At 40.1% G+C, this 14,692-nt stretch overlaps 1 protein-coding gene across 1 annotated transcript in view; it reads right to left on the minus strand.

Annotated features, from left to right (window-relative positions):
* The window catches only part of slc24a4b (solute carrier family 24 member 4b), a 55,363-nt gene extending 45,786 nt beyond the window's left edge, over window positions 1–9,577 (minus strand). The window contains exon 1 of the mRNA XM_055015910.1: window positions 8,777–9,577. Within this exon, the coding sequence (XP_054871885.1) occupies window positions 8,777–8,939 (163 nt within the window). The 5' untranslated portion in view covers window positions 8,940–9,577. The remainder of the gene's footprint in view (window positions 1–8,776) is intronic.
* Window positions 9,578–14,692: the final 5,115 nt, after the last annotated feature.

Below are 14,692 nucleotides of genomic sequence, written 5' to 3' on the forward strand. Positions count from 1 at the left end.
GCAGAGCAGGGGGCAATACAAAAACTGGTACAATGTGCAGTATCTTGAACCTGATGGCAGTGAGGGACAAAAACAAGCGTTAGACACGTCACATGTTGAAAAGCTTCACACTGAATATGAAAACACTGATGCTGATGTACTCATTACCAAAGACATCTCTTTTGATGCTAAACAGCAAGAGATTGAAAACTGGAAAAACAGCAATGTTTACAAAGAAGTCACAAAGGTCAAAAACGTGTTTCTACTAGGTGGGTCTGTACACTGAAAGAAACTTCTAATGGTATTGTTCCCAAAGCACGCCTTGTGACAAGAGGTTTTGAAGAAGTCAATATTCATGAGTTACAGAAAGATTCTCCCACATGTGCATCAGAGTCAATCAGGCTGCTGTTAGCTGTGATCTGTCAAAACAAATGGAAAGTTCATTCTATGGACATTAAGTCTGCCTTTTTGCAGGGCATGGAACTGTCGAGACATTTACATTCGTTCACCACCTGAAACAGGCATGGACAATGTTCTGTGGAAACTAAAGAAATGTGTGTATGGACTTGCAGACGCTTCCCTCTACTAGCACAACAAGGTCAAAGAGTTCATGCTAAACACTGGTGATAAAATGTCATAAGTTGATCCTGCAGTGTTCTATTGGCAGAATGAGCAGTCTGAGGTCACAGGAGTACTGGCATGCCATGTTGATAATTTTCTTTGGGCAGGATCAGAGCACTTTGTAACTAATGTTACTTTAAAAATGCTGCTGTTCAGTCCATACATGAAGTGAACAAAGTGATCCGTAAACTTAAGTCAGAGAAGGTCACACTTAAGTTTCAACAATTGGGCAACAGTAATGATTTGAGCTTAGTTGTCTTCAGTGATGCTTCACTGGGGAATCTTCCAGATGGAGGCACACAAGGAGGGGTTTTGATTGCCCTCGTAGGAAAAACAGGAAAGTTCTCCCCTCTGTTTGGCAATCTAAAAAAAAAATAAAAAAATCAGACGTGTGGTAAGAAGTACACTGGCAGGAGAAACCCTTGCCATGTCAGATGGTATTGACAATGCAATGTTCTTGGCTACGCTCTACTCTGAGCTCACCACTGGTGAAGCGGATCTCAATACTCTTCCCCTTGTCTGTGCTACTGATAATCATTCCCTGTTTGATGCTCAAGTCTACAAAACAGGTCACAGAGAAGAGACTCAGATTAGAAATAAACAGCATTAAAGAACTCCTACAGGCCAACAGCATCAAAGAGGTGTGCTGGTCAGAAGTTAAGTCACAACTCGCTGATTGACTAAGAAAGGTGCTTCCCCACTTATGCTTCTTAAAGCACTGGATGAAGGTGTATGGCTACTGTGATGTTATTTGCACTGTTAAGCATTTATCTGGGTACAGTTTTTTTTTTGTTACTTACCTAAGCACACTTAAAATATTACTGTTTTCTGATACGCATTTGTTTATGGTGACAGTGTTTTGTCAGTTAAGGTAAACCTTTTATTAATTGTTAATTTATTTTTATTTTTAAGAAAGCGGGAGCTTGTTAACTTCCTGTGTGAGGTAATGTGATACCGCGAGAGTCTGCGAGATTTCTGTTGCTGTTTTGCCCAGCAATGAACATGGCAGTGAATTAAACTTTGTCGGAAACCAAGAACATCGTGTTTTTGGCATTTACAAACGCTCCCAAAACAGTCTTCAAAGCCTTTACTTCTGCTGCTGGGAAACCTAGAAACTCCATTTTGCAGTTTAGAAAAGCTATCTAAACTAACATGGCTGCTGTCTCAGTGTATGTTTCATGAGCTGAAACATCCATGTTGAAAATCACGCTCATTATTCCAAACAAAGTTGTTTCTTTTTAATCCCTTAAAAGTTCTCGTTTATGTAGATGTGACAGTTTCATCCAGCAGCAGAGAGAACATATCAAAATGCAGCTGCGCCATTATGTTTTTGGGGTGGGAGTTTTATTTTTTTCATTAAACTGCTCTTAAGCCTCTAATGAGGACAGGAAAAAAATAACTGCATTCCCAAATCTATTATGTAAAATCATACCAACGAGCTGAGCAGTCCTTTAAACTTGCAACTATTGTACACTGTTGCCACATAAAAGCAATGTGAAACTGAGGAAGCACTACCTTACAACAGCATGATGGAACTGTACTGCTGCATATACAATTATGAGTTGATCTCTAGGGACTACTTTAAGAAGTGAAGGTCTGTGTGTAATATAGATACCGGTTGCCTATCAATAAAAACCCCAAATATCTTCTTAAAGTTATGAATTGCACAATGACTGTGAAAGACTATGTGGCTGGAAACTCACATAACATCAGTGTTTGTAAAAGTTGCCCTGACCATGTGAACAACTCTTTATAATCACACACTTCAGTAGCCACTTCTCTTGACAATCACACTGACAAATTAAAAAAGAAACCTAGTATTTCAAGAGTAACACATTTAAATATATATAATATAGCAATATAAAAACTGCCAAATATTAGATTGTTTGCAGCTAATAGCCAGTATTAGCATAAAAATATCAAAATGTTTGATGTAGGGCTGCAACTAATGATTTTAACCATATGTCTAAATGCATCATGCAAATGTCCTTTTCTGACTTAAATCTAATTTCAATTGTTCTGGTTAGAAATTAGTAAATTTAACCAACTGAAATAATTTTTCAGCTGTTCAACTGGTGACAAATTCTATAGTTAATCCACAGCCTAGTCCTTTGTGGCTTTAAAGGACAGTGTTCAGAGATAGTGATGAGTACAAAGACACTCCTTTGAACAGTGACCAATGAAAGGCGGCCTTAAAATAAAAACAACATGACGCCAAAGATGACAAGAGAAAAACAAGAATGGGCTCTTGGCATGCTTGATGCTGGTATGCCCATTATGACCCTAGCCAGGGGTTTGAATGGCCACCATTTTTGTCTAAGAGATCATTTCATACAGCTCTGAATCAACAAGTTTGACATGATCCTGTCCTCCAAAGTATCCGCCAACTTCGCCAAGCACTTCAGGAGGAGTGGGACAACATTCCACCATTCAGCATCGACTAGCTAATTAACTCTCTGCAGCTCAGATGTGTGACTCTTTACTGACTTGTGATTTCTGGTCTATGACCCCACTTTCCAATGGCGTGTGTTGGAACAACAAGAACTTATTCCCCAGAATTTGACAAAATGCTGCATTATTTATTTTTATTCAGTATTTTCTCAATTGTTTCTTGCTATACAAATCATTTTCATGAGGCCCAAGATTATGTTATCAAATTTTCCATTTAGTCAAGCCATAAAACAGGACAAAGAAAAACAAAAAAATCAATCTATTGTATGAGGTTAACCTATAGAATGTGTGACATTTTGGCTCCAAAATCACTTATGAAATAATAGATTAAAACAGCGGCAACCATTGACTTCTCTTTGGCTTTAGATTAAAGCAAATTAGAAAACTGCACATTGTCCCACTCGGTCAACTGCTTGGTCAAATTTAAGGCAATAACTGAACACAATTTATTTCACAATTGAATTGGCCACTGGAGACAGTGGAATAAGCTGTAAACAATGCAGACATCACATGAGCTTTAAAAGTTGTTTGGGAACATTGGTTGGAATCAACAACATTGGAATTTATCTTGAGATATATTTCTCACCATTCAGTGCATGAATTTTCATTGTTCACTCCGTTTAGCTCCAGTTTTGGTCTCTACCAAGAGAGATTCCCATTAGATGTTGTTACTCATTTAATAATCTATCAACTTTCAGTTGATGCTTTTCTAAAGTCCTGTACCTGGCCCAAATGTTTGACACAAATATCTTCATTAAACGGCTTTCAATCCAGTATAGTCAGACAGCTCGTAGATCAGCAGGCGCGTTGAATAAACAGATTGTACATAAGGCATCCGCAACCATTTCCCATAGTTCTTCACTCAAAAAGACAAAACCCTCCAGTTATTGCTCCAACCTGTTCCTTCCACTAAACGGTTCACTTTCACTCCCACTCCTCCGCTGCCTCTGGTCTCCCCTTTTTTGCTGAATTTTATTCTAGCAAGGCTTACCATAAGATGCCATCCAATCTAATGTCAAGCTGGAAAGAATAAAGGACAGTTTTTACACAACATATGGATGCTGTGTGCCAAAGAGATGGTTTTTGGTTGGCCTACTTTTGTCAAAGTAGTAACAGAATATTGACTATGACACTAGAGCTGAACTTTCACATTTACAAAAACCGTAGCAGACTTACTGAATTGTCATTTTTTTTAAAATGAAATTGTATATAATCCATCTGAATGCAATTTGTAAAAGCAGTTATGTGGAATCGCTTGACCATAAATATCAAATCTTTAGTTTATAAAACACAGAATCTGCAACGTCCCCTGGAAGCCCCCACAAAGCAGAATGGTTGGATGTGTGTGCACACACACATGGGCTGTTCAGCACACTGCACTGTTGCTGCCAAGCATTCGAAATGAAAAACAATGAAGATGTGATTCTGTCAGTATTTCTAGGCAAGCTGGGGGTAAAATAAGCACTGCAGTTCACTGTGGCCATGTCACTGCTGGCTCATGCTATGTTTGCTTTCTTCTCAAGGCCAATATACTGGTTTTAATTAACCGTCTTCACTTCAATTTCAAATGTTCATGTTTTTGGTGTTTTGAGATCTTGAAGGTTACTAATAACCCTGACTAAACCTTTTCAGTCTGTTAGCAGGAAATCTCATATGTTTCAAAGATTTGCTGGTGTTTGTTTCCCACGGACAGAGAAGTGAGCCACAAATCGCTTTTAATTTATCTTTGCAGTGTGCTGGATCTGACATCAATAGTCAACAATTTTACTAATTTACCAAACAAAATACAATACATTGTAGAGAAAAACCAGGGGCAATTGTGAGACATATAGTATTTATTTTGACATTTTACAATTTCAAATTAAAAAGATTATCATGAATGTAAGGTCGTGATTAGTTTAAGTACTACACAAAATTATTGGATTTCAGCTTCTTGCCATGTCAGTCGAGTAGCTTAAAGAGTTTAACTAGCACTGTGAAGAGTCAGTTATGTGATTACTTAATCGGCAGAAAATGTGAAATTAACCATTTTGATTGTCAGTAATATGTTTAAGCTACTTTTCAAACTGTTAATCTCTTTCAGCCAATCAACATACATATTGGTAGTTTCACCTGTTAAGAATTCATTACTTCAGTGTAGTTATAACTATATCGCACTGCACTGTCTAAATGCCTTGCCCAACACTACTGTCCACCAATAAAAACAACCCTACCAGTTGTTTGTGCAAGCAGCATATTACAACCCATTATTTCAATTCATCTTCAAGTAAACTCCACTTAAACTGCCTCAGTTGTTTAAACAAATTTCCCCCTACACATTTACATTTTGTTGACAAAAGCCTCCATTGGCAGTTGTAATGAGGAGGGGAGTGAAGGAGGACATCAGCTGATGTTTTAATGGGTGGATGGATGGGTCAACACTGGACTTTAACAATGAAGACTGCTATTCATTCCCAGTTCCAAACAGCGTGCATTGTTTCTATTCATCATGATAGTTCCTCACTCATGTTAATCATTGTTACCATGTCAAAAAAGTCCTCTAACCTTAAAGTGGGCTACTTATCCATCATCTACACACCACTATATCCTCTCTAGTATCACAGTGGGGCTGGAGTCTATCCCAGCTGACTTGGAGTGAAGGCAGGGGACACCCTGGACAGGCTACCAGTCTATCACAGGACTACAGAGAGAGACAGACAACCAAGCACACTCGCATTCACACCTACCCTGAGAATCTGGGCTACTAAATGCAGTCTCACATAGCCATACTTATCACCACAGTGTCGTGTCAGTGGTGGAGAATGGTCTGGCTGTACCTCATTATTGTGTGTGTGTGTATGTATATATATATATGTGTGTATATATATATATATATATATATATATATATATATATATATATATATATATATATATATATATATATATATATATGTAGCTACAGTCGGAAAAATGCTCAAGATTGTTTTTTGTATTTTTTCAGACCAGGTGTCTTTTTTGGTAACAAAAGAGGATTTTGAAAACAGTAACATGAAGATATTGAAAGGGGTAAAAAAAAAAAAGTGCATCTGGTGAGTTGTATATTGACTTTTAATACATTTAGTAATCCTGTACATATTAAAATTAGAAATGTTTTGTTTATAGTACTGTACAGCATGTCTTTTAGAGTATATACTAACCGTTAATGTTAATCTGGTTACTAACCTGCCTTTTTGTCCAAACCTAACAAAACCTTCCCCTTGCTGTTACATCATTAAATGATTAGTCATTGATTTTCTTTGATATCAGTTGTTAGCACTGAGTGACATATCTTCTGCCACCGATGTCCTATCGGTAGTATTAGGACAAGCAACCTGCATTATATAGTTTAGGTTGAATCTGTCAGACTCTATATGTTACACTGTTTGGTACACATATAGTGCAAAGAAAACAAAATAAAGACCTATATAAAGGAATGAAAAAACAAAGATGTATTTTCAGCTCAAGCTGATACTGTGCAGCAGAGTGACAAAGAGTGGACAGAAATAATACCACAGTGGCAATGTCGTCATCCTCCACCTTGGTTCAATCAGCTCAGAAGAGCGATAGACCAAGGGCAACCATGCATCAGTCTTCCCATGCTGAGAACAAGCTCTGCATCCCCCTCAGCCATCACAGCCAGCCTGCTGCAGTTACCTGTCACAGCTCTGCCCTGTTCTCTAAACACCTGTTCTCATCCCCATGCGGAGTTTCATCACACATTCCCATACACTGAACCTGATCAGCATGCATGACAGCATGTTGTGCCCCACCTCTACTCACAGAGATGTAACCCAGGAGTAGTACATCAGAATCCATCCATCTGGACCATTCAGCACCATCAACCCCCCATACTACCATCAATCAATTTGGTGGCAAGCACAGGGAACAGGTTTTACTGTGACATGACAAATGCTTGTTCCTGTTGTGATGGTTGAAAGATAAGGTGACAGCTTTTCAGGTTACAACAAATTTGATTATTGGAAGCTTTGGGTCTCATGGTTCAGAGGAGATTTCTGCTTTTCTTCTCATGCATGTCACCTTGAAATCCCACCAGCAGCAATAGTACAGTTGCTGGTCAAACAGAGTAAAATCCACAAGAAACAGCTTCTGTCAAATGCCTTCATGTGACGACTTCCATGTGGATCAGGCAAACTTGATTAAATTAAAAAAAAAAAAAAAAAGCAGGCCATTAGTGACCGGGGGGGGCTTACTTTGGGAACCAGAGCCTGCCTTTGGAGATAAGAGATTTGCAATAGCCTGTATGATATCATTCCAGAATAATCTTTTAAGCCTCCTGTTGTTTTAATGTAATTAATAAAACCGCCTATGTCATTTCAGAGACCTACAGTTGGGAGGTAGTGGTGGTGAATTTACAAGAGCTTTCAGCTGTAGCACCTGAGTGTTTGCAAATGGATGGATCCCAAGACAGGGTGTGGGGGATGATGTAGATGGTGTACAAGTTCAAGGGAAAACTCACCAAACTCCCTTCTTTCATGTAAAAAATAATAAATAAATACTGATTTGAATACAAAAGCAAGTGTCACCAATGCTTAAAAAAAAAAAAAAAAGTTAAGAAAATTCTTCCTGCGACTGAAGAGTGTGGCTGTTCTCCTTAGAGGAACCGTGCTATCCTGAGTGTTTTGTCTGGTTAACCTCTGATCCCAGTGGTGTGTCAGATATCATTTCTCACCAGCAAAATGTCGAGGTTGGCTGTTAGATTACATAACTGTGTGTGAGGCTGTGTGGGATGCTCTGCGTGTCAGTGTTTGCACGAGCCCGTGGTAAGAGTTTGGACATGTGTGCTCGGGAGTGAGCGCTGTTTGGAGTGTGTGTGCGCGCAGCCACGGGGGCATCACACGCATCAATAACCATCTGAACCGTTTGCTCAGCGCACACCTCGGTCATTAGCACTGAACATGGCAAACACCACCCACCCCTCCCCTCTAAATGATCAGCGGTGGCCTCTGCGTAAAAATCGGCATCCCTTGATCTCCATGCGGACCTGAAAGCGTGGCGATGCTCGTGATCCAGTGTGTGCAATGGTGTGTGAAGCCCCGGGCCTAACACGATGATGCCAGCATTAACCACGATCCTGAGCTCTAGTGTGGTGTGATCGAGAACGAGCCTGGCGCCAAATCTTGGATAGGGAAATGAAGCAGACGAACTAAAAATTAAACTGCGTTGATGCTAGGTTCGGTCATCCGCCTGCTCGTTTTGTGCATGCGATGTGTGTAATTATGAGCTTGGCTCTCAATTTTAAAACGTGCCGCTATACCACGGCGCGCACACTGCGGCATTTACGGTTAACCAGACGCCTGTATTGCCTGTAGTTCGGCATTAGATTTTTTTAAAAATGTAGTGTCCTGACGACAACATGGCATTTTCCAAAGAGCGATGGGCCACAAACCCCAAACGCTCAATTCCATTTTAATGCAAACCACACATTTAACCTACGTGGTTGGGGAACAATCGTGAGAAGCGCTGCATGCGCATTTTGGACGAGAAAACGGAGCCGCTCCTGCTTGAAAATACAATGTTTTGGTCCTGTGCCCTTGACATTGAAGCCCGATGGTATGTTTCTGTGATCGATATGAGATAGCTCAATAAACACAACTGTCGTGCATGTGGTTTGCGTTATCACACTGCAGATTTCTGGTCCTCGGCTCTGTGTAACCCGGTGGATGCCTCCCCTCCTCCCCACTCACCTGTCTTGGTCAACAGCGCTGACATGCTCCACGCTATGAAGAGGACACTGCAGATAAAGCACACCTGCACGAATAACATCTCCCTCCTCTTGCGAACTTTGAATATCTTCGCAATTATTGTCTTTTTGGACGGGCTCACGGTGTCGGCGTCGTCCCGCTCCATGCTTCCCAGCTCGGCCACTTTTTGCGCCCTTGAGAGCCGAAGAAACTGCCGCCCTGGTTGCCTCTTCACACAGAACACAGCCGGGATGTGCTCCTCATGTCAAGCCGTCTAGTGCGCAGATGGAGTAGTAAAGCGGACAGTTTATTCCCCTTGTCTTGTCTCCGCCGCTGAGAAGATGCTTTAAGCTGCTGGGATGTTCAACTGGGCAATGACACGGCGGTCAAATTCGCATGTAGGTCTCCAAATCAATTCAGCAATACTCCTGAATGAGGAATCTGCAAGAGGATGAGTGTCGGACGGACTCCCATTGCAAACATGCGTCCTGTCCCGTGAGAGGGGGGAAAATCAGAGATATTCTCTAGTAGGGTTTCAGTGTTTGGCATAAAATGCGTCAGCGTCCAGTCATAAACGTGGAATCGCTTCAGCTGCGCCGGATCGCAAAGCCCACGCACCTGCGGCTGTTAAGTGAAACCAATCTGTGTTCATCAAGGTTAATTGTTAAATTCGGGCAGCAGTCGTGCCGCTCGCCTCGCTCGGGCGCCTCCCCTTCCACATGAATTCCTCCTCAGTGGAGAAAAGCAGAGCTGCTGATGAGGGAGAAGCATCCATCTGCCCTCCTTCTCTGCACCGCCGTCACTGACACCCACATCCTTTAACTTTCCCCAGCAGCTGCAAACAGCCTGTGGAAAAAATCTGATTATTCCCTCCACTGTCCACATTGAAGGCAGCTGCTTATCGATCAACCCTGAATTCTGAGTTTTTTCACGTTATTTGTGTGTGGATTGGGATGAGGCAAGCCCACATATGATGCTCACAGAAACAGAAAACCCACTAAATCCAAAATCAGCCCCTTTAGTAAGTGGCCTAATATGCTCATTTTGACTTCATGCTGAATAATTGAGGTTGTAGATCCTCCAGTTCAATTCCACAACAATGAACTAATTTCTAGTTGCCTCAATTTTTTTTTTCAAAGTTATGACTTAGCAGGGGTGTCAAACTCATTTTAGTTCAGGGGCCACATTCAGCCCAGTTTGATCTCAAAATCATAACATGATAACTGATAAATGATGACAACTCCAAATTTTTCCTTTGTTTTAGTGCAAAAAAAGTCTATCCTGACAGTGTTTCAACCTGAAATTTCTTAAGAAAAATAAATGAGATATCAACAATGTTAAGCCTCACTTTATGTGTCATTCCAGAATTGGAGGACATTCTACTTCCCATCCATCAAATTTCAAACAATCCATGTACAAAATACTAAGACATGCAGTTGTTGTATAAATTTATTTGTCCTGAGACCAAATCTTTTAAAAAAAAAAAAGGGGGGGGGGGAAAGAATGTTTGAAAATATTTTTTAAAATACCAAATAAGTCTGGAGGTCCCCCTAAAATATATTTTTTCTCTTGTCCCCCGATGACCAAATTGAATCTCAAATAAAACTGTTAAAATTAAATTTAAATCTCCTATTTTTAGTACTATTTTTTTCATTGATGTCTCTTGTAATTGTGGGATTTTTTTTAATCAACATAATATTTTGAATAATAATTATTCTGCATGGAGTGTGTGTCCCACAACAGCTCTGTTGGCATAACCTTTTTAGCTGGTATCAGAAGAAGAAAACAGTGAATCACATGGTATTGAATGTCTCACTCTACCTTAGGACATTTGGTCTTTTTTGAAAAATAAACCTTCTCTTTTACAATTTTCTGCTACATATTCATCAATAATAGGTAATAAAGTATCAAAGGCTTGATTGGTTCAGCTTACACATCAATGGTACCATTTTTATTCCATGTTTTATTTGTTGTTTTGCTAACTCTACTCTAATCACAGTAACAGGGTTGCTAATCCATGCTAATGTTAGCTTTTTCTCTGGAGTAGAAGCCAGATATTTAGCTAACTGTTACTGCTGACCAAGAGGACAAACTTACTGATGGAAAACAGTCAAGAAGAAAGTAGAAATAATTTGTCTTGTTCTGATAGTTTGCATAACAGGGTTGTATGAGGTAGAGTGAGACATTCACTCAAGCCTGACAATGTTGTGAAAATATGAAAAATAGAAGAGAGGACATAACTTTGGAAAACATCTTTTGGAAAACTGTTTGATGTCAATTCCAGCATATCATGTGGTTTGCTGTTTTCTTCTTCTTCTACCAGCTAAAACGTTTATGCTAACAGGGTTGCGTCCATGTTGTGGGGCACATGGTCCATGCATAATAATTATTATTTAAAATGTTATGATTTAAAAAAATATTCCCACAACTACAAGAGATATCTAAGAGAAAAAAATACTAAAAACAGGAGATTTAAAATTTATTTTAACTGTTTTATTTGAGATTCAATTTGGTCACCAGAGGGGTGGGACAAGAGAAAAATTGCATTTTAGGGGGAACTCCAGACTTTTTTGGTATTTAAAAAATATTTTGAAACCTTCTTTTCTCCTAGTTTTTTTTTTTAGATCTGGTCTCAGGACAAGTACATTTACACAACTGCATGTTTTAGTATTTTGTACATGGATTATTTGAAATTTGATGGATGGGAAGTAAAATGTCCTCCAATTCTGGAATGACCTACGTCCTGTATTCAGTGACCACAATAAAACAAGCAATTATAAGAAAAACATGTTGTACTTTCAGTAATATGATGGAGTATGGCTGTTCTCATAAATCACTACACTTTCATGTGTCATCTGAACTTTCCATCAGATGTTTTTGTCAGCTCATAATTCTGAGTCAAACCAGATTTGGCCTCACCTACAACCTTAATTAGTGTTTGGCAGCTTTGCCAGTGTGTCATCAACTGAGGAGTCCTGCAGTCTACAGCATGAAACTGGTGAATGTCAGGTGTCACTGAGCACCAATTGGCTGTCAGCACCTGAAGCTGTCACTTTGTGTTGTAGGAAATATTAGGAGACTACTATTCCCTGGACTCTAAAGTGTATTTTATGGGAGGATTGATTTGTAATTTATTACCCCGCCAAGGATCGTGCCGGTGTTAGGTGACGATCGGTGTACGATTGTCCTTCCATCTGTCTGTGCGCAACATTACTCAGAAACAGAAAAACGGGTTTGGATGAAACTTTCAGGAAAGGTCAGAAATGACACAAGGACCAAGTGATTAGATTTTGGCAGTGATGCGTCTTGTAGTCTGGATCCAGAGATTTGTTAAATATTTCTGCATTATTGTCAGATAGTAGCATGGCGTTGCTGTAGCTATGACTACAAGTGAATGCTACATCAGCAGGCAGCTGACGTAGCGTTTATTTGTTGCAACGTAGCGATCACATGATTGCAATCCTATTACAAATCGACCGCTGCAGACTAACGGGACTTAGTTATACAACTTATTATACAACGACTGAGCAGTCTCGGCGGAGTATTGTACTCTCTGAGTGCTTTTCTTGTTGTTATTTTAATGGGCTGCACAGTGGTTAGTGGTTAGCACTTTCACCTTGCAGCTGGAAGATCCCTGGTTCGCGTCCCGGCCTTCCTGGGATCTTTCTGCATGGAGTTTGCATGTTCTCCCTGTGCAGGCGTGGGTTTTCCTTGGGTTCTCTGGCTTCCTCCCACAGTCCAAAAATGTGCTGAGGTTAATTGGTGATTCTAAATTGTCCATAGGTGTGAATGTGAGTGTGATTGTTTGTTTCTATATGTAGCCCTGTGATAGACTGGTGACCTGTCCAGGTGTCTCCTGCCTTCACCTTAAGTCAGTTGGGATAGACTCCAGCCCCTCACAACCCTAAAGAGGATTAAGCAGTGTATAGATAATGGAAAGGTGTTATTTTAATGCTCCCAATTACTCTAAAGATATTATCTCCTTTTTTGCCATTCCATTGCTTTCTGTCTTAACACAAGGAATGATGAGATTAAAAGTATCAAAAGTATTTATTGAAAAGCTGTGCATTTATACATTCAATTTTGCAAAAGTGTCAGTGTGGAAAGCTAATTGCTCTGTCCCCTCTGTTATTAGCCACCTGAATTTAAAGATTGTTTCTAGAGTAACTGAATCACTTTGAATCACTGTTAAACTTTTAATGATTTGAAATAGAAGCTAATGATGTTTCCACTTATAACAATGCAGTTATCTTGCTGAGTTTTAGGCCTAAATGAGATGATCGGCTTAGCTTAACATAAACCATGTAGGTACACTAATTACTATATACATTTTTTGTTTGTTTGATTAAATGTAGTAAGTGTAAAACTATTTCAATTAACAGTAGGTTATTTATAACATGGACACATGTCCTAATGCTAAGTTAAGCTAACCTGCTGCTGGCTGTAGCTTCATATTTGCTGTACAAACATAAGAAATTAACAATCGTCCCTATGCAAGACAGTAAATAAGTGCTGTTCTCAAAATGTCAAACTGTTTCTTTGACACTCAAGTCCAACCTTGTGTTGAATTTGCAACGAGCACACCCATGTTGGAGGAATTGTGAGGCTATGAAGCACATGCTGCTTTTGCTGCCTCCAGGCTTGCTGCAGGTCACTTAACTGCCAAGATAACAGACAGGAAAGCTGCCATACTTTAACAGCTATCTACACATACAGGTTGACAAGGCTAAAACAGCATGTCAACTTACCATCACAACCACTGCCCGCTTAAGCAAAAACCGAGCAGCATGTAAGGGTCGAAATGCAGTCTGCCACAATCTTCTGCAGACCAAGGTTAGGTAAGATCAGAACTATCCCTGTTGGTACAGTATAGGGCAGGTATCAAAAAACATTTACCCCTCATCCCCAACAGGCATCCAAGACGTTGTGTGAAGTGGTGCTAGTTAAACATGGAAGGCGTTGCAGGTCATTAGTTGGGGCTCTCTGAATCAGTCACCAGGTTTTCTTTTTATCCTGTAGCCTGAGTCTTCTGTACACACACTCACACACACACACACACACACACACACACACACACACACACACACACACACACACACACACATGCATCAACATGTGTGACTCATGCCCATGCCAAGGGATTAGTCCCCTCCAGGCCCCTACCCAGGCAATCGGGGAGCAGTGCCAGGGCCTGCTTACGGAGATTTAGCCACTGCTTTATGCTGTGGTCAAATATACACACGGCCTCTTTTGCATTCTGCAGGACGTACTGAATGGCCTCTGATCTACCAGAGAGATATGTGTGAACTGTGGTTTTAGCAGCAGTGAAACAGTGACAGATTGGCTTTGTAGGGGTGTTTATTGTGGGCAGATGTCAAAAGGAGTAGTGCTGCTTGATATAAAGGCCAAATGTGTCATCTCCTTACACTGCAGATCACTGATGACTTGTCAAGTGTGTTAACAATGAACCATATGAGTGTTGCATCATTGTAGTTTGACTCAACCTTGTTCATTTCAGCTTCCATCTTTACTACTGCTTCTGCGATTTATGTTTTCATGTTTTGTTTTTGCTTGTTTTCATTTGTTTGTTTGTTTGTTTTGTTTGCTGGTTTCACAGGGATTGAGATCCAGTCTTTCAGGGCAGTGTGGCAGAACTACATCACAGTTTACTTTTTACTCCACCAAGTAACATGATGGAGTTATGTGATGATTGGCATTGGTTTGTCTGTCTGTTAGCAACATTACTCAAAAATGGAGGAATGGATTTGCATGAAATTTTCACGGAAGGTCAGAAATGACACAAGGACCAACTGATTAGATTTTGGCAGTGATGTGGCTTATAATTTGGATCCATGGATTTGTTAAAAATTTCTGTATCATTGCAAGATAGCGGCATGGCATCACTGTAACTATGACTAC

Source organism: Amphiprion ocellaris, chromosome 12 (assembly GCF_022539595.1).
Source record: "Amphiprion ocellaris isolate individual 3 ecotype Okinawa chromosome 12, ASM2253959v1, whole genome shotgun sequence".
Taxonomy (NCBI): Eukaryota; Metazoa; Chordata; class Actinopteri; family Pomacentridae; genus Amphiprion; species Amphiprion ocellaris.